The sequence below is a fragment of the Mobula birostris genome, chromosome 15 (genome assembly GCF_030028105.1).
Source record: "Mobula birostris isolate sMobBir1 chromosome 15, sMobBir1.hap1, whole genome shotgun sequence".
Classification (NCBI taxonomy): domain Eukaryota; kingdom Metazoa; phylum Chordata; class Chondrichthyes; order Myliobatiformes; family Myliobatidae; genus Mobula; species Mobula birostris.
This window is the reverse complement of record NC_092384.1, coordinates 11,889,047-11,911,867: the sequence shown is the minus strand read 5'-3', so window position 1 is coordinate 11,911,867 and position 22,821 is coordinate 11,889,047. Positions and strand designations below refer to the sequence as shown.

Genomic DNA, 22,821 nt, shown 5'->3' with positions numbered 1-22,821 from the left:
GTATGTATTTGGGACCACCCAACTTGCTATCCTTGGGTGTGTCGCGGAGAATGGAGTCATTGGCCCTGACCCCGACCGTATGCGCCCCTTGTTGGAATTCCCTCTTCCCAATACCCTCAGAGCCCTCAAAAGGTGCCTGGGCTTCTTTTCATATTACGCCCAATGGATCTCTAACTATGCAGACAAGGCCCGCCCCCTGGTCAAGTCCACCACATTTCCCCTCTCTGCCGAGGCCCATGCGGCCTTCAACCGCATAAAAGGGGACATTGCCAAAGCAGCAATGCATGTGGTGGATGAGGCCATTCCCTTCCAAGTAGAGAGTGACACCTCTGACTTTGCGCTGGCTGCTACCCTCAACCAGGCAGGAAGACCAGTGGCGTTCCTCTCCCGTACCCTTCAAGGCCCTGAAATTCGGCACTCTGCGGTAGAGAAAGAGGCCCAGGCCATAGTGGAAGCTATAAGGCACTGGAGGCACTATCTTGCTGGCAAAAGGTTCACCCTGCTAACTGACCAGCGCTCAGTCGCATTCATGTTTAATAATCAGCAGCGGAGCAAAATCAAAAATGATAAAATTCTGAGGTGGAGAATCGAACTCTCCACCTACAACTATGACATCATGTACAGGCCTGGGAAGCTCAACGAGCCCTCCGATGCCCTATCCCGGGGAACATGCGCCAGCGCGCAGATTGACTGGCTATACGCCCTACATGTAGACCTTTGCCACCCGGGAGTCACCCGGCTTTTCCACTTGGTGAAAGCCCGGAACCTGCATTACTCCCTTGAGGAGATCAGGATGATGACCAGGGACTGCCAAGTCTGCGCAGAGTGCAAACCGCACTTCTACCGACCCAAAAAGGCACCACTCATCAAGGCCACCCGCCCCTTTGAGCGACTGAGTGTTGACTTTAAGGGCCCCCTTCCCTCCACCGACCGCAATGTGTATTTTCTTAACGTAATTGACGAGTACTCGCGGTTCCCCTTCGCCATCCCCTGCCCCTAAACCACTACCACGTCAGTTATAAAAGCCCTGCGCAAGCTCTTCACTCTGTTCGGATACCCATGCTATATCCACAGTGACAGAGAGTCCTCGTTTATGAGTGACGAGCTGCGCCAATATCTACTGGCTAGGGGAATTGCAACCAGTAGGACCACGAGCTATAATCCCCGGGGGAATGGACAGGTAGAGAAGGAGAATGGCACAGTGTGGAAAGCCACACTCTTAGCCCTCAGGTCAAAGGGACTGCCGGTCTCCCGCTGGCAGGAGGTCCTTCCCGAGGCACTCCACTCCATCCGCTCCGTTATGCACGGCCACCAATGCCACCTCTCATGAGCGGCTCTTTTCTTTTCCCAGAAAATTGACCACTGGAACCACCCTACCATCTTGGCTGACGTCCCGGGGGCCAGTGCTGCTCCGGAAACATGCGAGGAGCAATAAATACTCCCCGATAGTCGAGAGGGTTCACTTACTTCATGCGAACCCCCAGTATGCCTACGTGGTTTTACCTGATGGGCGGGAGGACACGGTCTCCATCCGCGACCTGGCGCCCGCAGGAGCTCCGGGCCCCTACCCTGAACACTCTGTGGTGACAATTGACCCCGTACCCCCAAATGTACGTACCTAGGAGACACCGTGCACCCCAAACCCTATACAGACACCACACAACACTCCCATACCGGGCGCGACGCACATGCACGAGGGATTACCGACGCTTAACGTGCAGGCACCTGAAGTCAGGCCGGAGCCAGCACAACCGCCATCGTCGATGCATTCACCACCGGTGCTACGTAGGTCACAGCAACGGACTCAACCGCCTGATAGACTTAACCTGTAAATATACTTCTTGTAAATATTGTCAGTCACTTCACCCCGCGGGACTCTTTTTTAAAAAAGGAGGGGTGAATGTGGTAAACCATGTATATATGTTGTAACTTGGTTACCTGTCTGGACACACCCCTCTGCTGACTGCCCCTGTGGCTCCTCCCACAGAGTCCTGTATAAAGGTGTTCGCCTTGCCCCTTCCCCTCAGTCCGGGGGCAGACACTCACTGTGGAGGTCGTATTGTACAGCGAATAAAAGCCTTTCAGTATTTTACCAAACCTCAGTCTTTTGGAGTAATTGAAGGTGCTTCACACCTGCAAGAGCAGGAAAGGATTCAGGTACAGGCATCATCCAGTGGAGGAAGCCGAGCTACTTGACCCGCAGATACTGTACTGCCAAAGAAACAGGTGAGCAGAGCTTACACCGGGAGGGCGCTCCGAGGACATGGGCGGGGTCTCACCTGTCTGACATATCCCCAGAGCCCGCCCGACCACTCGACGTCAATGCGTATGTCACGTCGTTGACGATGACACTGTGCGCCGGAAATACGATGGAGCGCTGACTAGCCGTTCGGGGGCCTCGGTTGGCGGTTCAGTCGCCGGTATTGGCTGAGAACCAGCAGCTATGGCGGTGAGTGCGGAGCATTGGGAGGCTGAGGCCAGGACTTTCTGAGCCAGAGTTCAGGGTGGGTTGGAGCAAGATGCAAGAACGGATTGGGAGGGGAAACTCTGTGCAGATTATCAAATTGAAGGACTTTGCCTTCGTTAATAATAGCCCGTGTGTGTTTTTGGAATGTTTCTTGGTATATCTCGGGACGGATAAAATATAACTTTATACTTTGCCTCACTGATTCTGATTAAATACTTTCTGGCTTGTGTAGCCGAAAACCGGCAAGGTTGGAACAAAAGGCAAGAAGCAGATTTTTGAAGAGAACAAGCAGACGTTGAAGTTCTACCTGAGGATTATTCTGGGGGCTAATGTAAGTTGGAGGTTTTTGGGAGGGGAAGATCTTGGGGTTTCCTTTGCATACTCTAGTTCTTGCTATATTCCAAAGACACAGGTTGCTAGGGTAATTGGCATAGACTCGGTGTACTGAAGACCTTGTATCTATGCGGTTTTGCTCTAACCTTTATAAAACACCATTCAACCATTTTGGTTGACTTAACTAACTCCTAACCATAACTGCTCTGTATTGAATTTTTAGCATTATCAGTTTCTTTTTCCCTTTCAAAATCAGGTTTAATATCACCAGCTCACAGTTGCCAGATAAAGTTTGTCAACCCTTTGCAATTACCTGGTTTTCTGCATTAATTATTCAAAATGTGGTCTGATCTTCATCTCAGTCACAATAATAAACGAACACTTTCTGCCTAAACTAATAACATACAAACAATTGTACGTTGCAGTTGAACACGTTGTTTAGTCATTCACAGTCCAGGCTGGAAAAGGTATGTGAATCCTTGTATTTAATAACTGGTAGAGCCTCCTATAATGGCAATAACCTCCACCTAATGTTTCCTGTAGCAGCTGATCAGACTTGCACAACAGCAAGGAGGAATTTTAGATCATTCCTCCATACAAAACTATTTCAATTTATCAATATTTCTGGGATAACCTTGCATGAACAACCCCCTTCAGATCATGCCACAGCATTTCAATTGGGTTAAGGTCCAGACTCTGACTTGGTCATTCCAAAACAGGAATTTTTTTCCTTTTTAAACCATTCTGTTGTTGATTTACTCTAGTGTTTCAGGTCATTGTTTTGTTGCATCATTCAGTCGCTACCTTGACATTCTCCTGTAAAAATGTCCTGATACAATTTTGAATTGTTCCTTCAATGCTTGCAAGCTGTCCAAGATCCAAGGCAGCAAAGCAGCCCCAAACAATGATTTCCTTCCACCATGCTTTGGTGTTGGTGTTCAGCGCCCTTTTGCCTTCAAGCATAGCGGTGTGCATTTATGCGAAAAATTTCAACCTTTGTCTCATCTGTCCACAGAACATTGTCCCAGAAGTATTGTAGAATATCCAGGTGGTCTTTTGCAAACTTGAGACATGTTTGGAGAGCAGTGGTATTCTTCTATGACCACCATTCTTGTTCAGTGTTTTTCTTGTAGTGGGCATATGAACAGAAACTTTTGCAAGTTCTAGAGATTTCTGTAGGTCTCTTGCTTTTACCCTTGTGTTCCTTTTCACTTCCTTCAACGTTGCACACTGTGCTCTTAGTGTGATCTTTGCAGGACGTCCATTCCTAGGGAGAGTAGCAACAGGACTGAATTTCCTCCATTTGCAGACAATTTCTCTTGGTGCGGACTGATGAACTCTCAGGTCTTTAGAAACGGTTTTGTAGCCTTCTCTAGCTTCATGCATCTTTACAATCCTTCTTCCAAGGTCCTCTGAAAGTTGTTTCAATCAAGGCATGGTGCACAGAAACAGATCTTTCTTAAGAAGAGCAGGCTTTGTCAGTAACCTGACTTTGTGTGTCTTTTCTTTATAGGGCAGGGCAACTCTACGACACACATCTCCAATCTCATCCCCTTGAATGGAATACCTGACTCCAAATAGTTTTTGTAGAAGGCATTACCCCAGAGGTTCACATACTTTTTTGAACTTAGACTGATTGTTTAAATGGTGTTTTCAGAATTGACGAGAAGTTGTACAATAGCTAGTTTAGGCAGATTGTGTTTGTCTATTATTGTGAATTAGATGAAGATTAGACCACATTTTATGATAATTAGTGCAGAAAACCAGGTAACTGCAAAGGTTTCACAAACTTTTTCTTGCGAAGATACAATTTGTGAAATTGGTTGTGTTGCGACAGCAGTATGTTGCAGTACATAATGAACACTATAAATTACTATATCCCCTTGATGTGGATAGTGCCCATGATGGAGCAGGCTGAGGTTGCAATTTTATTTGGTAGTTTGTCTGCTTTATATCCAGCATTACTCCATCTTCTCCAGCTTTATTTATTGATTGACTGCAATACATTGTGGAATAGGCCCTTCCGATCTTTCCAGCTGCATCACCCAGCAATCCCTGTTTTAGCCCTAGCTTAATCAGGGCCAGTTTACAATGATCAATTAACCTTCTAACTGGTATGTCTTTGCACTGTGGGAGGAAACCAGAGCACCAGGAGGGAACCCATGCATTCCGCGGGAAGAACATACAGACTCTTTACAGATGACGTTGGAATTGAACTCAGAACTCCATTGAACACCGAGCTTTAATAGTGTCATGCTGCTATAGAGCCCATTTCTCTTGCCCCTTCTAGCATTCCATTCTACCCCTTTGGCAAATGATGCCTGCTTTATCCCTTGGCTTAATCTCTAACTTGATCTGTGTTAACCTTCGCTTTCCTTGCAGAGTCTGACCCTCTCAGCTTTTACTGGATATCTGACTGAAGGTCTCTCTGTTCCTATTCAGCTTTATTCTTGCCTGTTAAAACATGATTTCAATCGAGAATAAGTAATACAGTGGACCACACCAGTATGGTGTGCTTTATCTATGAATTTATTCCAGCCCTGTGAGTTACGTTTTCTTCCCACTATGTGAGATATTAAGAACATTGATGCAGCATGCAGGCATAGTGGTTGGCACAACACTTTACAGTACGAGCAGCTTGGGTTCAATTCCCACAGCAACCTACAAGGAGCTTGTACGTTCCTTCTCCTCATGACTGCGTGGGTTTCCTCCGGGTGCCCAGGTTTCCTCCCACAATCCAAAGAGATACAGGTTGTTTGGTTAATTGGTCATTGTAAATTAGGATTAAATCGGGAGATTGCTGGGCAGCGCAGCTGGAAGGGCCTCTTCTGTGCTGTATCTCAATAAATAATTTTTTTTTAAAAGACCTTAAGATATAGGAGCAGAATTAGGCCATTTGGGCCATTGAGTGTGCTGATCCATCTCCCTCTCGGCACCAATCTCCTGCCTTCTCCCTGTATCCCTTTATGCCCTGACTAATCAAATATATCTCAGCCTCCGCCTGAAATGTGCCCAATGACTTGGCCTCCACGGCGACCTGTGGCAAAGAATTCCACAGATTTACCACCCTTTGGCTAAAGAAACTCTGTTCCAAATGGATTCCCCTCTGTTCTGAGGCTGTGCTCTGTGGTCTTCGACTCCCCCAGCATAGGGAACACCTTCTCCATAGCCACTCTATCGAGGCCTTTCAACATTCAATAGGTTTCAATGAAATTCCCCCTCTTTCTTCTGAATTCCAGTGACTAAAAGCCCAAAGCCTTCAAATGCTCCTCATATGATGTCTTTCAATCCCAAAATCATTTTTGTGAACCTCCTTTGAATCGTCTTCAGTGTACCCTAGAAAGATGAACGAGAGCTTGCTTTTCTATCTGGTTTGTTGCCCTCTTCTTAACCTGCTCATTCTCTTTGCCACAGGCTATTTACGGAGCGGTGAAGTTTCTCCTTTTCTATAGCTCCGTCACATTCTGGACCTGGGTAAGTTACTGTATCAGGCTGAACCTGATGGTGTTAGTCATTCAATCTAGTTTTTGTTTCTGCAGTCCGACAGAAGCCTCAGTCTTTTATTTAGTGGCTTCGTAACCAAGTGGTAGAAGGCAGTTACCTGAAGATAAATGTTTCCATCAGTATCATGTGCCTTTTGATTTTGTGTTTTTAGATTCTGTGCTTTTGCTCAGTTTTTTTGTTTTGTTGCCATTCGCATGCGTTTTTTTTTGTGCTTGGGGAGGGGGTTTTGATATTTGATGTTCTTTCTTTGAACTGATTGGTTTGTTTTGTGACTGTGGGGAAGATGAATTTCAGGGTTGTATACTGCATACATACTTTAATTAAAAACTGTACTTTGAACATATCTCTAACACTAAAGGCTTTGGTACCACATATGGTGATGCTTTTTGTTGCCTTAACTAAGTGACTGTTGATGGTTACAAAAATGACGTTGGGCTATTTGCCTGCAAGAGGGACAAGCTTGAGTTCAGGCAGGTGATGAATACGGGATAGTAGAGTTTACCTCACAACTCCCAACAACCCGGTCTGACCTCTGCTCCAGAATCAGATTTGTTGTTTTGTGGCAACAGTACAGTGCAAAGACATAAAATTATTCTAAATCATAAAAATAAATACTGCAAGGAAGGGAATAACTTTCTAGTTTGTGGACTCCTCGCAGCTTGGCATGATGGCTCCAATGTACAAGATTGGAAGAGGCTGCACTCAGTCAGCTCCATCTCGGGCACAACCCTCCCCACCATTGAGATCATACTCAGGAGGGGGCAACTCAAGAAGTCAGCATCCATCACTACGGCCCTAAACATCCAGAACAGAACCTGTTCTCATTGCTACCAGCAGGGAGGTCATACAGGAGCCTGAAGACCTGCACTCAATGATTTAGAAATGGCTTCTTCCCCTCCCCCATCAGATTTCACCAGCTGATATGAGTGCAAAACGTGGATTTAGTCCATCTATCACAAGCAAAAGCTTCTCCACCGTTGAGTATATTGATGGAGCACTCCCACTACAAGAAAGCAACATCCATCATAAAAGACCTTTCTTTCTCCACCCCCCCCCCCCCCCAACCCAGCCACCATCCAAGTTATGCCTCCTCATTACTACCATCAGGTAAAAGATACAGAAGTCTTGGGACCTACATCACCACGTTCAGGTACAGTTATTACACTACAACCACTGGCTTCCTGAACCAGTGTGAATGAACCCATTCTACAGCCTAACAACTCACGTACAAGGACTCTCTGCAGCTCGCCATCTCAGTACTATTTTTGTTTGCAGTTTATTTTATTTTGCTTATAGGTTGTTTGTCAGTCTTTGTTTATGTATATCTTTCTGTAAAATTCTATAGTGTTTCTTCTTTGTAAATGCCTGCAGAAAATGAATCTCAAGGTATAATGTGGTAACATATACATACTTTGAAAATAAATTTACTTTCTACCTTGAACACTATAAATCTCCTGAAAAGGTGATTTTGAACAGTCCAAGATGGTTGTGGTTTTCTGATTCTGGCTTGATGTTAGAGATTTGCAAGTGACCTTTGAGGCTGGTCCTTTTATTTGGGATGGAAGGCTTGAATTACACAGTACCAAACTTCCCAATTGAAGGCCCTTTGGACTATTATGAACTATTATTCTTCCTTATTTCAATTGGCCTGCATCTGGACCATAGCCCTCCATACCCCTCTCATCCACATACTTATCCAAATGTTGAAATCGAGCCCACATCCATCACTTCTGCTGACAGCTCGTTACACTCTCTCACTATCCTGAGTGAAGAAGTTTCCAGTAATGTTCCCCTTAAACAGTTAACCTTTCAGCCTTAACCTCTAGTTCTAGTCTCACCCAACCTCAGTGGAAGAAGTCTGCTTGCATTTACCCCATTTATAGCCCTCGTATTCTTGTGTAGCTCTATCAAATCTCCCCTCATTCTCCTACATTCTGTGGAATAAAGTCCAAACCTATTCACCTTGCCCAATAACTCAGGTTCTCATCTCCCAGCAGCATCATTGTAAATATTCTCTGGAGTTTTTCTAGCTACTGGCATCTTTCTTGTAGATTGTAAATTCAGTATTATTTATTTGTACAATGTGTGGAAGGACCACGAGGACCTTGTGCCCTGTTGACACGAGCTGACTGGATCGCAGATGAAAATTGACCCTTTTGGATAGTTAGCATTCAAGAACGGTCATAGTGCATTGCCTTTTCCGCCTAGTCTGTGGACCACGTTGGGAAGGTGGGTCTACGTCTGTGGACCACGTTGGGAAGGTGGGTCTACGTCTGCGGACCACATTGGGAAGGGGGGGCTACGTCTGTGGACCACGTTAGGAAGGTGGGGCCACGTTGGGAAGGTGGGGCTACGTCTGCGGACCGCGTTGGGAAGGTGGGGCTACGTCTGCGGACCGCGTTGGGAAGGTGGGGCTACGTCTGCGGACTGCGTTGGGAAGGTGGGGCTACGTCTGTGGACCGCGTTGGGAGGGTGGTTCTACGCCTGCGGACCACGTTGGGAGGGTGGTTCTACGCCTGCGGACCGCGTTGGGAGGGTGGGGCCGCGTCTGCGGGCCGCGTTGGGAAGGTGGGGCCGCGTTGGGAAGGTGGGGCCGCGTCTGCGGGCCACGTTGGGAAGGTGGGGCCGCGTCTGCGGACCGCGTTGGGAAGGTAGGGCCACAGTGTTAGAGAATGCAACACAGAGCTCGCGGCTCTGTTCAAACCCACTCGAAATACACAATCCATGGAAGCTTGGCTGGCAGTTGCACCACAGCGATGCTCTTCGCTGCTTTATGAATAAAGACTGCTGAGATCGACCTGGTCCTGAATCCGGGTCACACGGCTGTAGGTGACATACTACATAAACATGTCTGCACCATCCCACCATCTAGTATAGAGGGGCCAGTGCACAGCATCAGAAAAAGCCGCAGAGGGTTGTAAACTCAGCTAGCTCATCATGGGTACTAGCCTCTCCATCATCGAGGACATCTTCAAAAGGTGGCATCCATCATTAAGGACCCTCACCACCCAGGACATGCCCTCTTCTCATTGCTACCATCAGAGGGGAGGTACAGGAGCTTGAAGACACATTCAACATTTTCAAAACAGCTTCTTCCCCCGCACCAACAGATTTGTGAATGGACATTGACTCCATGAACATCTCCTCACTTGTTTGCTCTCATTTTGCACTACATATTTGTTTTTTATAAACAGTGGATTCCAGTTGATCGTACAATATCAGGACCAGTATGTTTTGGCACAGTTAAGTAGCTGCCCCAATTCGCCGAAATGGAAATAGCTGCCCAATTAGTTTCATGGAAATAGTTAAAAATGTTTTTTGTTTTAGGAAACTGTCATTTAACTGATTAACAAATTATGTATTTAAATGAAATGTAGAACAAATTAGAATGCTACCAATACTACTACAGTACTATAAAACTATTAGTTTCTAATAGATGTTCATCCAGTGTATGCTGGTGTGTTCTTTTGATTGACTGTAAATGAACAAAATCAGTGCACCCACTTAGTAAAGATAATAGACTGCCTTCATTGCCTTTCTGTATGAAGTAGTGTTGTATTCTAACAATAAATAAATAGTGTTAGGTGGTTGGTTTTTCATTTGGTCCAGTACTGTCATTTTTTTTCAGCTAGAGTCATTTTTTTTTTCCTGATGTATTGGCAAGTGTTTAAATTATTTTAAGTCAAAAGAAGCAAAATTATCAAAGATCGCTGCTTTTTGAATTGGTGGCCATCAGCCAAAATGGATAATATTACACAAGCATATGCACTGACGCTACTTAGAAGCTGTACGCTCTAATTCTGGTGTAGCGTCTAATGGCCGAACAAGTTCACGTGACTGGCGCTAGTTAGAAACTTCGGCAAGTCTCCCGTCCCAATTAACTGGCGTAGCGGCATTAGTTTTTCTGCTTTGAGTCATCCCAAACAAGTGGCTGCCCTGATAGACAAATGGCCCAATTACCCAAAATCCACTGTATATAGTTCTTACTACATTTTATAGCATATATTATGTATTGCATTTACTGTAACCACACAACAGTATGTCAGTAATAACAAAACTGAATCTGATTCTTTCAGTAAACTCTATTCTTTCTGTGGCAGGGATTGCTGGCCTTTGCCGTGGTTGTCTACAGCTTCAGCTACCGTTGGATGCAAGGGATGGCCCAGCCCGTGTTCTCTAGCGACAACACACTTGTCGATGGCGGCATTGACCTGAACATGGAGCAGGGTATGGCAGAGTGAGTGTCCACAGTGCTGCAATAAAGCCCAGTTTGTTCAAGTATTGGAATGTTGTATTTTAGTGAATTAGCCAAAGGAGAAACACTGTCACTACTTTGAAAAATAAAGAAAAACATTAGTTTTGTCACGTGTATATCGAAATATACAGTGAAATGCAGCACTTTTGTGTCTATTCAAATAGCAAGTATTGTCCTGAGAAACCCACGTGTGTTTCCAGTGCCAATGTAGAGTGCCTGCAGCTCACTGACCCTAACTGTCTGTGTCTTTTTGAATGTGGGAGGAAACCCACACAGTCATGGGGAGAATGTACAAACTCCTTGCAGGAATCAAACTCCAGTACAGGTTATCCAAAATTCCATCATTCGTTTTTATTTATCGCTGACATGACGTCACAAAATGCTGGAAAGCTTTTCAGGTAACAAGCATGTCTCTGTGCAGTCTGAGAAGAAACCTCATGTATGTAATGAACAGAAATTAATGAAAAAATAGAAAAACACTCTAAAGCAAAACAAATTTTTAAATTGATCGTGGATAGAAAGAATAGATTCATCCGTGTTGGAGCGATAAGGTTATGGAGTACTTGACGACACAGGACAATCTAGGACAAAGTTAGCATGGTTTCCTTCAGGGCAAATCTTGCCTGGCGAACCTGTTGGAATTCTTTGAGAAAATTACAAGATAAAGGGGATGCAGTGAATGTTGTATATTTGCACGTTCAGTCCTTTGACAAGGTACCACACATAAGGCTGCTTATCAAGTTAAGAGCCCAGGAAAGTTACTGGCATGGTTAGGGCATTGGCTGATTGGTAGGAGGCAGCGAGTGGGAATCAAAGGATCCTTGTCTGGTTGGCTGTCAGTGACTACTGGTGTTCCACAGGTGTCAATATTGGGACCACTTCTTTTTATGCTGCATATAAACGATTTAGATGGTGGAATAGATGACTTTGATGCCAGGTTTACAGATGATACGAAGATTGGTAGTGTTGAGGAAACAGGCAGGCTGAAGAAGGTCTTGGACAGATTAGGAGAGTGGGTAAGAGTGGGCAAATGAAATGCAATGTTGGAAAAGCATGGTCATGCACTTTGGTAGTAAAAATAAATGTGCAGACTATTTTCTAAATGGGGGAAAATATCCAAAAATCTGAGGTGCATAGGGTCTTGGGAGTCCTTGTGCAGAACACCCTAAAGGTTAACTTGCAGGTTGAATCAGTGGTGAGGAAGGCAATTGCAATGTTAGCATTGATTTCAAGCCATCTAGAATACAAGAGCAGGGATGTGATGCTGAGGCTTTATAAGGCACGCATGAGGCTGCAATTTGAGTGTTGTGAACAGTTTTAGGCTCTTCATCTAAGAAAAGATGTTCTGGCATTGGAGTGGGTCCAGAGGCGGTTCACAGGATGATTCCGGGAATGAAAGGATTATCATATGAGGAACGTTTGGTAGCTTTGGATCTGTACTCGCTGTAATTTAGAAGGATGAGGGGGTTCTCATTGAATCAGAATCAGGTTTATTATCACCGGCATGTGACGTGAAATTTGTTAACTTAGCAGCAGCACTTCAATGCAATACATAATCTAGCAGAGAGAAAAATAATAATAATAAATAAAATAAAAGTAATAATAAATAGAGGTAAATCAATGATATTGAATAATTTTTAAAAAACATGCAAAAACAGAAATACTGTATTTTTTTAAGTGAGGTAATATCCAAAGATTCAATGTCTGTTTAGGAATCGGATGGTAGAGAGGAAGAAGCTGTTCCTGAATCACTGTGTGTGCCTTCAGGCTTTTTTTTTTAAACCTCCTACTCGATGGTAACAGTGAGAAATGGGCATGCCCTGGGTGCTGGAGGTCTTAAATAATGGACGCTGCCTCTCTGAGACAGTGCTCCCTAAAGATGTCCTGGGTACTTTGTAGGCTAGTGCCCAAGATGGAACTGACTAGAGTTACAACCTTCTGCAACTTCCTTTGGTCCCTGTGCAGTAGCACCCCCATACCAGACAGTGATGCAGCCTGTCAGAATGCTCTCCACGGTACAACTATAGAAGTTTTTGAATGTATTTGTTGTCTTGCAAATTCTCTTCTAACTCCTAATAAAGTATAGCCGCTGTCTTGCCTCCTTTATAAGTACATCGATGTGTTGGGACCAGGTTAGGTCCTCAGAGATCTTGACACCGAGGAACTTGAAGCTGCTCACTCTCTGCACTTCTGATCCCTCTATGAGGATTGGTTTGTGTTTCTTCATCTTACCTTTCCTGAAGTTCACAATCAGCTCTTTCATCTTACTGACGTTGAGTGCCAGGTTGTTGCTGCGGCACCACTCCATTAGTTGGCGTATCTCACTCCTGTACGCCATCTTGTTGCCACCTGAGATTCTACCGACAATGGTTGTATCGTCAGCAAATTTATGGATGGTATTTGAGCTATGCCTAGCTGCACAGTCATTGGTATACAGAGAGAAGAGCAGTGGGCTAGGTACACACCCCTGAGGTGCGCCAGTATTGATCGGCAGCGAGGAGGATATGTTATCACCAATCTGTACAGATTGTGGTCTTTTGGTTAGGAAGTCGAGGATCCAATTGCAGAGGGAGGTACAGAGGCCCAGGTTCTGCAACTTCTCAATCAGGATTCTCAAACCTTTCAAATGTTGAAAGGCCTAGACAGTAGTTGTGGAGATGGTGTTTCCCATGGTGGGGGAGTCTAGGACAGGAGGGTACAGCCTCAGGATAGAGGGGTGTCCATTTAAAGCATAGGTGCAGATAAATTTTTTCAGCCAGAGGGTGGTGAATTTGTGGAATTTGTTATCACAGTCAGCTGTGGAGGCCAAGTGGATGGGTGTATTTAAGGCACAGATTGATAGGCTCTTGATTGGATACGGCATCTCGGGTTAAAGGGAGTGGGGCTGAGGAGGAGAAAAAAGGATCAGCCATGATTTAACAGCGGAATAGTCTCAATTTGTCAATTCTGCTAATTCTGTTCCTCTGTCTTATGATCTTTTGGAATATATGCCACATAACAGTATGCTGATCATGAAACAGGCAAAGATCTAGCATGACAAAGTGAAAATTGAAGGTAATTGTGAATACTCAGCAGGCTGGTTGCAGAAATTTAAGAAAAGGCACGGCATTAAATTTTTAAAGCATCTGCTGATCATGAAAATCTAACACCAAAACAAGTCTATGATGCTGATTGTTTTTATACTTTGCATAAAACCTGAAGAAGTAAGATACCTGTGCAGTGTACTGTAAGCTTTTAATCAAAGCACAGCATCATAGGTGCAGATTGAAAGCCTGCTGTTTGTTGTTGTTCAACACCAGGTATTCTCTTGATGCTGCAGTGCTGCTTTTGTTACCCTGCACACATTATATTGTCATTATATTAATGGTATGTAATAATTTTCACTGTTAAGTACATAATGTGGGATGAACAAGTATCATTAGCACATAAATTCAGAGTCAGAATCTCTTCCCCCGCCCCCTCCACACCACCCCAACCCCTGTGACCTTGTGATCTTCCTCCAACAGTCCAAAAATGTATGGTTGGTAGGTTAGTTGATCATTGTAAATTGTCCCATGATTAGGCTCTGATTAAATCGAGGGATTGCTGGTTTGCGTGGATTGAAGGGCCGGTAGGGCCTGTTCTGCATTGTATCTAAATAAATGATGCAAATGACCAGGTTGAGAGTAAAACAATCTTCATTTCACACAGACATACAAGCTGCTAAAGCTACTCTTTTCAAGAGTATTTGAATGGAATCTGACTTGCTCTTTAAGACCATTAACAACCACTTTTACAGGGAGGAGCATGAAACAGAACTTGGTCATCTTCACCCGATCTCTTACTCCAGAATTTATGATGGGCCTGACTTAATTTCATGGACCGGCCCATCTGCCCTTTAATACGTTTAGCTGATTAGCCAATCATGTGGTAGCAACTCAGTTCATAAAAGCATGCAGACATGGTCAAAAGGTTCAGTTGTTGTTCAAACCGAGCATTTGAAAGGGGAAGAAATGTGATCTACGTGACTTTGTGGAATAATTGGTGCCAGGCAGGGTGGTTTGATTATCTAAGAAACGGCTGATCTCCTGAGATCTTCATGCTCAAAGACTCGCGATTACAGAGTCTGGTGTGAAAAATGAAAAAAGCATCCAGTGAGCAGCAGCTCTGTGGGCAAAAACGCCTTCTTTAATCAGAGAGGTCAGAGGAAAATGGCCAGACTTGTTCAAGGTGAAATTAACTTAAATAACCACATGTTACAACAGTGGTGTGTGGAAGAGCATCTCTAAATGGACCTTGAAGACAGCAGCAAAAAACCATGAATGTAAACGCAGTGTGGCTACTTTATTAGGTACAGGAGGTATCTGATAAAGTGACCACTGAATTTATAATGGCCCTGTCTTAACTTCATTTACATCTAACATGAGTATTCTGCACACAGAAAGTGGCAAAAGCTCAGCTGATGCAAAGTCGATTGTTAGTTTTAAAACTTGTTTAATAGCCAAAAAGGAATGAAGCAATGTATGGTAAGAAAGCTGCAATCTCATTGGTGCAACACTGAGGGAGTAAATATGTGTGTTTAAATGCTGTTTCTGTAAATGAAAATTGTTGGGTGTGTCATTGGTAGTTCCATAAAGCTTGTCTTGATGGGTGCTAACCTGCCATTCTTTCTCTTGCAGGCATTTGAAGGACATTATTTTGCTTACTGCTATTCTGCAAGTCCTCAGCTGTGTGTCCATGTATTTCTGGTACTTATGGCTCCTAGTAAGTTCAAACTAAATTCATTATCAACCTATGTATATGTCATCATATACTATCGTGAGTTTTTTTTGCAAGCATTTACAAGAATATAAAGAAATACAATAAAATTTCTGAAAAAACTACACGTGTATAGGGGAAGTCTAAGACCAGATGACACAGCCTCTGAATAGAGGGGTGTCCTTTTAAAACAGAGTGAATGAATTTCTTTAGCCAGAGAGTGGTGAATCTGTGGAATTCATTGCCATAGGCAGCTGTAGAGGCCAAGTCGTTGGGTATATTTAAGTCAGGTTGATACATTCTTGATTGGTCAGGGCATGAAGGGATACAGGGAGAAGACAGGAGATTGAAGCTGAGAGGGAAAGTGGATCAGCTGTGATGAAATGACAGAGGAGACTCAATCTCATTGGGCTGAATGGCCTAATTCCGCTCCTATATCTGATCTTATAAACAAAGACTGAGACAAGCAACCAAAGTGCAGAAGAAGGCAAAATGTGCAAATAAAAAATAAGTAAATGACTAATACTGAGGACATGAGTTGTAGCGTCCTTGGAAGTGAATCCGAAGGGCCTCAGCGCAAAACATCGGCTGATCTTTTTTTTATAGGTGCTGAGTTCCTCCAACATTTTTTGTGTTGGTCTAGATTTCCAGCATCTGCTGAATCTCTAATGCTTATAGGTCGTGGAATAGTTCAGAGGTGAGGTGAGTGAAATTATTCTCGCTTGTTCAGGAGCCTGAGGGGTAATGACTGTTTCTGAACCTGGTGATGTGAGGCCAAGGTGGTACCTCCTGCCTGATGGTAATAGCAAGAAGAGAATTTAGCCTGAATGTTTCAATAGTTCCATTTCATATCAGAAATGTATACAATATACATCCTGAAATTCTTGTTCTTTGTAGACATACATGAAAACTGAAGAGTGCACCAAAGAATGAGTGACAGTAAAAACATTAGAACCCCAAAGCCCCCCCACTCCACCTCCCATGCACAAGCAGCAGCAAAGCAACAGCCCTCCCCTCCCCCCACTTACTTCAACAAAAAGCATCAGCTCCACCCACAAAGCAAGCAATAGCAAAGCCCCAAGAGAACATGATCTGTAGTATCACAAAAACTAATCGTTCACACAGCAAGCAGGGAGACGTAAACAAAAAACTTGCAATGATAAAGTCTGCTGCGTCGCTTTTATTCTGAGTTCTCCAACTCAAGAACCGGCAACAAAATCTTCCCCCACTATCAGAGAGAGACAGAGAGCACGCAATTTGCCGAGTACAGAACACCCGACAGCCAATCCATGTTCCATTTTCACCTGCAACGTTTCAGTCGGTGAAGTCTCAGAACCCCGAAGGCATGCTAGTTTTCTAGTCAGCATCCTTGGGATATCAAAAAGTGGCCGGTCCTGAGCTCCCGAGAGCGGGTAACACCACCACATAGAACCCAAGTCTGAGTGTAACTCCAGCTCAGGATCTCCACCCTAAAAAGGAAAGAGAGACATCAAAATAAGCTGTTCTGTTTCTGCAAATTAGCTCAAAGGAGTCGCTGTTAAGTGTCATCGTAGCTCCGTGGGGGTCCATGATGATGGCTGCTGCTTTCTTATGGCAATGGTGTCTTGCAGATGTGCTCAGTGCTGAAGATGGCATGGCTTCTGATGGACTGGGTTGATTCCACCACTTTTTGCAGACTTCCATTCTCAGGCATTCTTACCATACCAGGCTGAGACACAATCAGTTAGGATCCCCTCCACTATTTACTGCATGCTTGTGTTTTCAAGGGATTTTTTCCAAGTAGTGATGGGGTGTAGTTCAAGAAGGAACAGCGGTTAAGGGCACAACATGATGTGCAGGAGATGAAGAAGGAACAAACTGCCAGTCAGACATTTTAGTTTAATTGTACTGCCTGTATACTATAAAGGCTGACAGCTCTTGTAGCCGAACTTGTGTTTGGTGTAGGACATGCATATTGAATGATATGCCCCTGGACAATAAGAAACAGAGACCTTGGTGTACAAGTCTAAGAATCCCCAAAGATGGCAGCACAAAAGCATGAGATGATGAGGAAGTATATAGGAAACATGCCTTCATTAGCTCGTACATAGAATACAAGAGCAGGAAGGTCATAGTGCTATATCATAGAACATTGCTTTGGCAGATGTTGAAGTATTTTGTACAGTTGCCGTTGCCATGCTGTTGGACTAGGGAGGTTCGAAGAGAGCTTTTTCAGGATGCTGTCTCATTGAAGCATTTTGGTTACATGGATAGATTGAGTTTGTTTTCCATGGAGCAGACAAGGAAGCTAATAGAGGTGTACACAATCACGAGGGACAAAGAGGAGACAGATGTTACAAACTTTTTCCCTGTCATGGAGATACCTAAAACGAGAGGACATGGGCTCAGAGTAAAGAGCAAAAGGTTTACAAGGAATCCAGGGAAGAAGTTTTAATTGAGCCCGAGGGTGCTTGGAATCTGAAATACTTTGTCTCAGCAGTTAACATTTAATGGTATCACACAAGCACTTGAATCATGAAGGCACCAAGAGTGTTTCATGGACAGCATGTGCATGAATGGGCCATGTGGCCTGTTTCTGTGCTGTAGGACTCTAAACTCCATCTGAGCAGTCCCAGGAAGCGTAATGCGAATCCCCCACAATGAGTACGGTGTTGGATGAAGAGTCAAGTCTGGTGTTGATGCTGAGTGGAAAATAAATATTACCATCTCTTGAACTTGGTGGTTTTTGTTCAACATTTATCTACTTTATCTTCTCTAAACTACAGCCCTGTTGCCTTGCCCCTACTGGGCAGAGCAATAGATAGATACTTTATTGATGCCAAAGGAAATTACAGTGTCACAGTAGCATTACAAGTATATAGACATGCAAATATTAGAAGAGAAATAAAAAAGAATTTTTAAAAATTATCTCAACAGTCTAACGGGGGGTTGGGGGGTCATCGCAACCCTGGCTATAGGTTGACTCATTATAGAGCAAAATGGTCAAGAGTAAGAATGACCTCATTGGAGCAGTGCAGTTGTCTTAGTCTGTTACTAAAAGTGTTCCTCTGTTCAGCCAAAGTGGCAATCAGAGGGTGAGTAACACTATCCAGAATTGCCAGGATTTTTGTCGGGTCCTTGTTCTACCACAGCCTCCAGTGTGTCCAGTTTGACTCCAATAACAGAGCCAACCTTCATGATCAGTTTATTCAGCCTGTTGGCATAACTTGTGTAGATGCTATTGCCCTAGCACACCACCGCATAAAAGATTGTACTGGTAACAACAGTCTGATAGACATGTGAAGGAGAGGCCTATATACTCCAAAGGATCTCAGTCTCCTCGGGAAGCAAAGGTAACTCTGGCCCTTCTTGTGACAAAGCTTCTGTGTTGGTGCTCCACTCAAGTCTGTGATCCAGGTGCACCCCTAGGTACTTGTAGGTCCTCACCACATTCGCATCCTTACCATCAGTAGTAACAGAGCAATGCAGGCTTAAGGCTGATTTATACTTGTGCGTCAAATGTGTGTCGTCACTGCGAACCCTACGCTGTATCTACGCCGTAGCCTAACACGCACCTCTCCCAAAATATAACCGCGTCGCGTCGTCGCAGACCGCAACAACTGTGATTGGTCCGCTTGGTAGCATTGCATTTTCTCCTACGCTGCAATAGCTTGCCATTGGGCGACTAATGGGCAGGGAAGGAACTCTGGCTGCAATGCTTTCCATAAAGCTTTCCAGACCTCCGAAATTATGGAGGACCCTGTGCTTAATGCCAGTTTGTAGCTAGCTGCTACAGCCTGTTGACTTCCACTTGAAGCCAAAACTCGAATGGTGATTGCCAGTCTCTTGAGTATATTGTGCGTACACTGATGCGAAATAAATGGTTGGCGACGATGAACCAAATTGACAAATCTACCTGCCGGCATCCGAAAATATTTGAAATGCATTTCCTCGTCCATGTCTCTCAGTGGCCGGACAAGCACAGAAGATTCACCCTCCTTCAGTTTCAGTCGCCATTGTTTGAAGTTTGAGCATCTTCGTGTTGAGTTTCAACACGAAGAAACTCAACACAGTAGCATAGAAACCCCACCACCAACTAGCGTTTTGGCAGTGAATTGCAGAGCGATGCAGACACACCAACGCACAAGTATAAATGCTCTCAACGGCGTAGCCCACCTGCATAGGCTGCAGCGTAAGCTACTACCTACAAGTATAAATCAGCCTTTAGTCTTCCTAAAGTACATCACCATCGTACTGGTGTTGAGCTACAGATGATTCAGCTTGCACTATTTGACAAAGTCCTCCACCAGAGAGTTCTGTATTCATCCTCCCATCCTCCCTTTATACACCCCAACTAATGCTGAGTCATCAGAGAATTTCTGCAGATGACATGACTTGGTGGTGTATCTGAAGTCCAACGTATATTAGGTAAACATGGCTGCTTATAGCCATGAAGGTGTTATAGTTATGAAAGTATTTGAAGGGGCTCTTGAACCCATAACCCATCAGTTCATTCATATCAACAAGGCGTATGGAATTGCAGTGTGACAGGGAACAAAGCTGAAATTCCCAATCCAGCTCCCTTTTTTTTGCCCCTACATAGTACCTACAAAACAGTTATAACCCTGAGGAAACTTCTGCTCTCACTCATTTAAGCATTTAAGCTTGTACTCCCAGATTGACTCTGACATTTCATTTTTTTTAGGCACCAGCAAGAGCTCTTTACTTACTGTGGGTGAATATCCTAGGACCCTGGTTTACTGCAGAACCTCCCACGAACTCCGATGTATCCGAAAAGAAACAGAAGAGGCAAGAGCGACGACAGATGAGGAAGCTGCAGTAGGGTGGCAGGGCTGTTCCTAGACACTTGTTAACAGATGGATTGCTGGAAGCTAGTCTCACCACCTCCCCACCCCCCCCTCCCAACCCCTCCTGTTGCCAAGTTCCCGGACACCACTTTGTTGAAGCCCTGTCTGCACTGAGAGACAGTCGCTGCTTCTGAACTACAGCCCCCACACTTCTATGCTGCATTTAACCCTGGCCAAAAGAGCACTACTCAAGCTTCGAATCCTGCCTTGTGTCACTGAACTGGTGGGTGGATCGAAGGTAAATGAGATGTGTTGACATTTGTGGATCACTACCTCATGCTGTAGTTTGTTAGTTATCCCCTGTGGTTGTTCACTGCAGTATTCCTCCCCAATGCCTTGTCTACTCAAATTCATAACTAGGGCATAATTCCTCAGGTGTCAGATATTGTTTGGGACTAAGCAACTTGGACATTGCTAATGTGAAAGCCTTGGACAAAGGAAGAACTGTGGATGGACTGAGCTCTGTTTTTGGTGTCCACATCCCCTTTGCACTGCAGAGCCTGAGTGTGGAACTGTTGGCACCGATGGAGACTCATCTCTGACCCAGCTGAACGCCGGTGAAACCCACGGTCAGTTATCAAACATGAAGCCTATCACCACTTGACCAGGACCTGAGTCTGAGAATGCTTGTGTTCGCTGATGTCTCCAATCTTTTGCTAATATGGCCAGTCACGTGCCATTACCATGGCAACTGCATGCCTTCATCCCCATACACAGACACACACTTTTTCAATTTTTGTACTATGAGCTAGCAAACCTGATTCCAGCGGATCATTGCTCAGGATGTGGTCCATGGCCTAGTTGTCCGCGTGTAGATACAAGTACAGAAATGGCAAAAGGAATCTGTCCTTCCAGCAATCAGTGATCTGTAACTCCATCCACCACTTTGACTCTATTTCCCATAGTTTCCTTGGCTAGAAAAATCCTACTAGTATTGTCTTTTAAATTAATTGAGTTAATTCCTACTCAGTAGAAACTTGGCTAAGCAGGAACTAACTTTTTACATCTAATTTTAGTAGAAGTTTATGAACTTCTTCCTTGTTTCTGAGTACCCTGAACTTGTGACCCCCCCCCTTACCATTTGTGATTGGAAATTAGAACTTGAAATTATTTCCTAGGGTCTATGATTCTGCTCCAGTAAGTTCAAGTGCAGTTTGTAATACTTTCTCAAAATGTAAAACTCTTGGAATGTTGGCAACCTTCTGCCAGCATGCTTAATCTAACCTCCCCTGCAAGACTTTGTTTTCTTAGCACTCTCCTTTTCCTACCTCGGTTGTCCACAACACCGTAAGTTGAACTCTGCTACTCACTGTCTTTGGAGAAATGAGCACAAATTCTCAGCAGATACTGCTTAGCCATTCGGAGCAGGCTTATGATCTGGAGGTGGTGTGGCTCAAATGAGGGTGTGTATTGGTGAAAGACCCCAAGGCATTGTTGTTATAAGAGCAGGGGATTATCCTGGATGCCATGGTAAGTATTTATCTCATGAAGGTATCTTAGAATGGGATTTGGGTTATAACCTTATTGCTATGTGTGGAATCTTACTGTGTGTAAACCTTTTGCCCAGGTTAACGAGTACTTCATTGGCTGAGCCACCCTGAGACTATATGAATGCAAGAACGACACCCAAAATGGTGGAGGAACTTAGCAGGTCAGGGAACATCTATGGAAAAGAATAAACGGTCAACCTTTCAGGCTCAGACCCATCATCAAGACTGGAAAGGAAGGGGAAGGAAGCCAGAATAAGAAGGTGGAGGGAGGGGGAAGCGGGGTTGAAGTGCGAAGTTAAGAGGTGATAACTGGAAAAGGTAAAGGGCTAATGAAGGAATCTATTATGAGAGCAGAGTGGATCATGGGAGAAAGGGAAGGAGGAGGGTCTCCAGACAGGTGATAGGCGGGTGAAGAGGAGTGAGAGGGAGAATTGTAAAGCAAGAAGATGAAGGGAGGAGAAATAAAAATGCCAAGACTACCTGCATGTGAATGAATTCCTCTGCGATTCTTAATTTCACCTTGATATAATGCTGTGTCTCTCAGTCAGACACTGAGCTGCAGACAGTCCACCAATTCCATAAATGCAGGCACTGGGGGTTGGAAAGGGCATTGGTAGCTGGATTGGCGCAAGGACCAAGGGTTTTCACAATAAGCCATCTGCTGTCTGAATACATTGCTTGAAGTGGTGAACAAGTGAGGAAGCAGTGGCTGCATGGGCCAACGGTCACCACTGAATGACTTCGATCTTTATTTACTGTGTTACATCAGTGACAATTAATTTAAGGTTTTATTAAAATGAAGCAACCAAATTTACAGATCAAATATTGAATAAATATTATGTAATGCGCTGCGTTGTGCCTTTGACTGCATCAGATTTCATATTTTGCCTGAGTGTATTGTTACTGCCTGTGTGAATTACAAGGAAAAGTCACATTTCAGTCTCCCAACTCGATCTTGTGTTGAATCAGCAATTATGTGACTGACTTTATTCATTCATGGGGTACAGTCATCTCACTAAGCCAGTGCTTTGTTGCCCATGGAAACACAGACTTCAGATTTTGGAATCTGGAGCAATGAACAAAATACTGGAGGAGATCAGCAGTTCAGGCAGCATCTACTGAGGTACGTGGTAGCTGTAAGATACAGAAGCAAATTGATATGTTTGCCTCAGCTCTGAAGGATTTATG

The 22,821-nt window shown here is 44.3% G+C and overlaps 1 protein-coding gene across 2 annotated transcripts; it reads left to right on the top strand.

The window, feature by feature from the left end:
• Window positions 1–2,357: 2,357 nt before the first annotated feature.
• Window positions 2,358–22,482, top strand: tmem208 (transmembrane protein 208). Of its 2 annotated transcripts, XM_072279321.1 has the most exons (6): window positions 2,358–2,449; window positions 2,700–2,798; window positions 6,215–6,274; window positions 10,405–10,541; window positions 15,218–15,302; window positions 19,981–22,482. In XM_072279321.1, exons 1-6 carry the CDS (start codon window positions 2,444–2,446, stop codon window positions 20,116–20,118), a joined length of 525 nt encoding a protein of 174 aa, XP_072135422.1. In that variant the 5' UTR covers window positions 2,358–2,443; the 3' UTR covers window positions 20,119–22,482. The 2 variants fall into 2 exon arrangements, with proteins under 2 accessions (XP_072135422.1, XP_072135423.1); XM_072279322.1 differs by lacking the exon at window positions 2,700–2,798 and having other exon boundaries at window positions 2,359–2,449.
• Window positions 22,483–22,821: the final 339 nt, after the last annotated feature.

Bases quoted from the DNA above. Each gene is read 5' to 3' on its own strand.
- tmem208 (XM_072279321.1), top strand. The intron at 6,275-10,404 runs GTAAGTTACTGT...TTTCTGTGGCAG, and splicing joins CCGTCACATTCTGGACCTGG to GGATTGCTGGCCTTTGCCGT. The intron at 10,542-15,217 runs GTGAGTGTCCAC...TTTCTCTTGCAG, and splicing joins ATGGAGCAGGGTATGGCAGA to GCATTTGAAGGACATTATTT.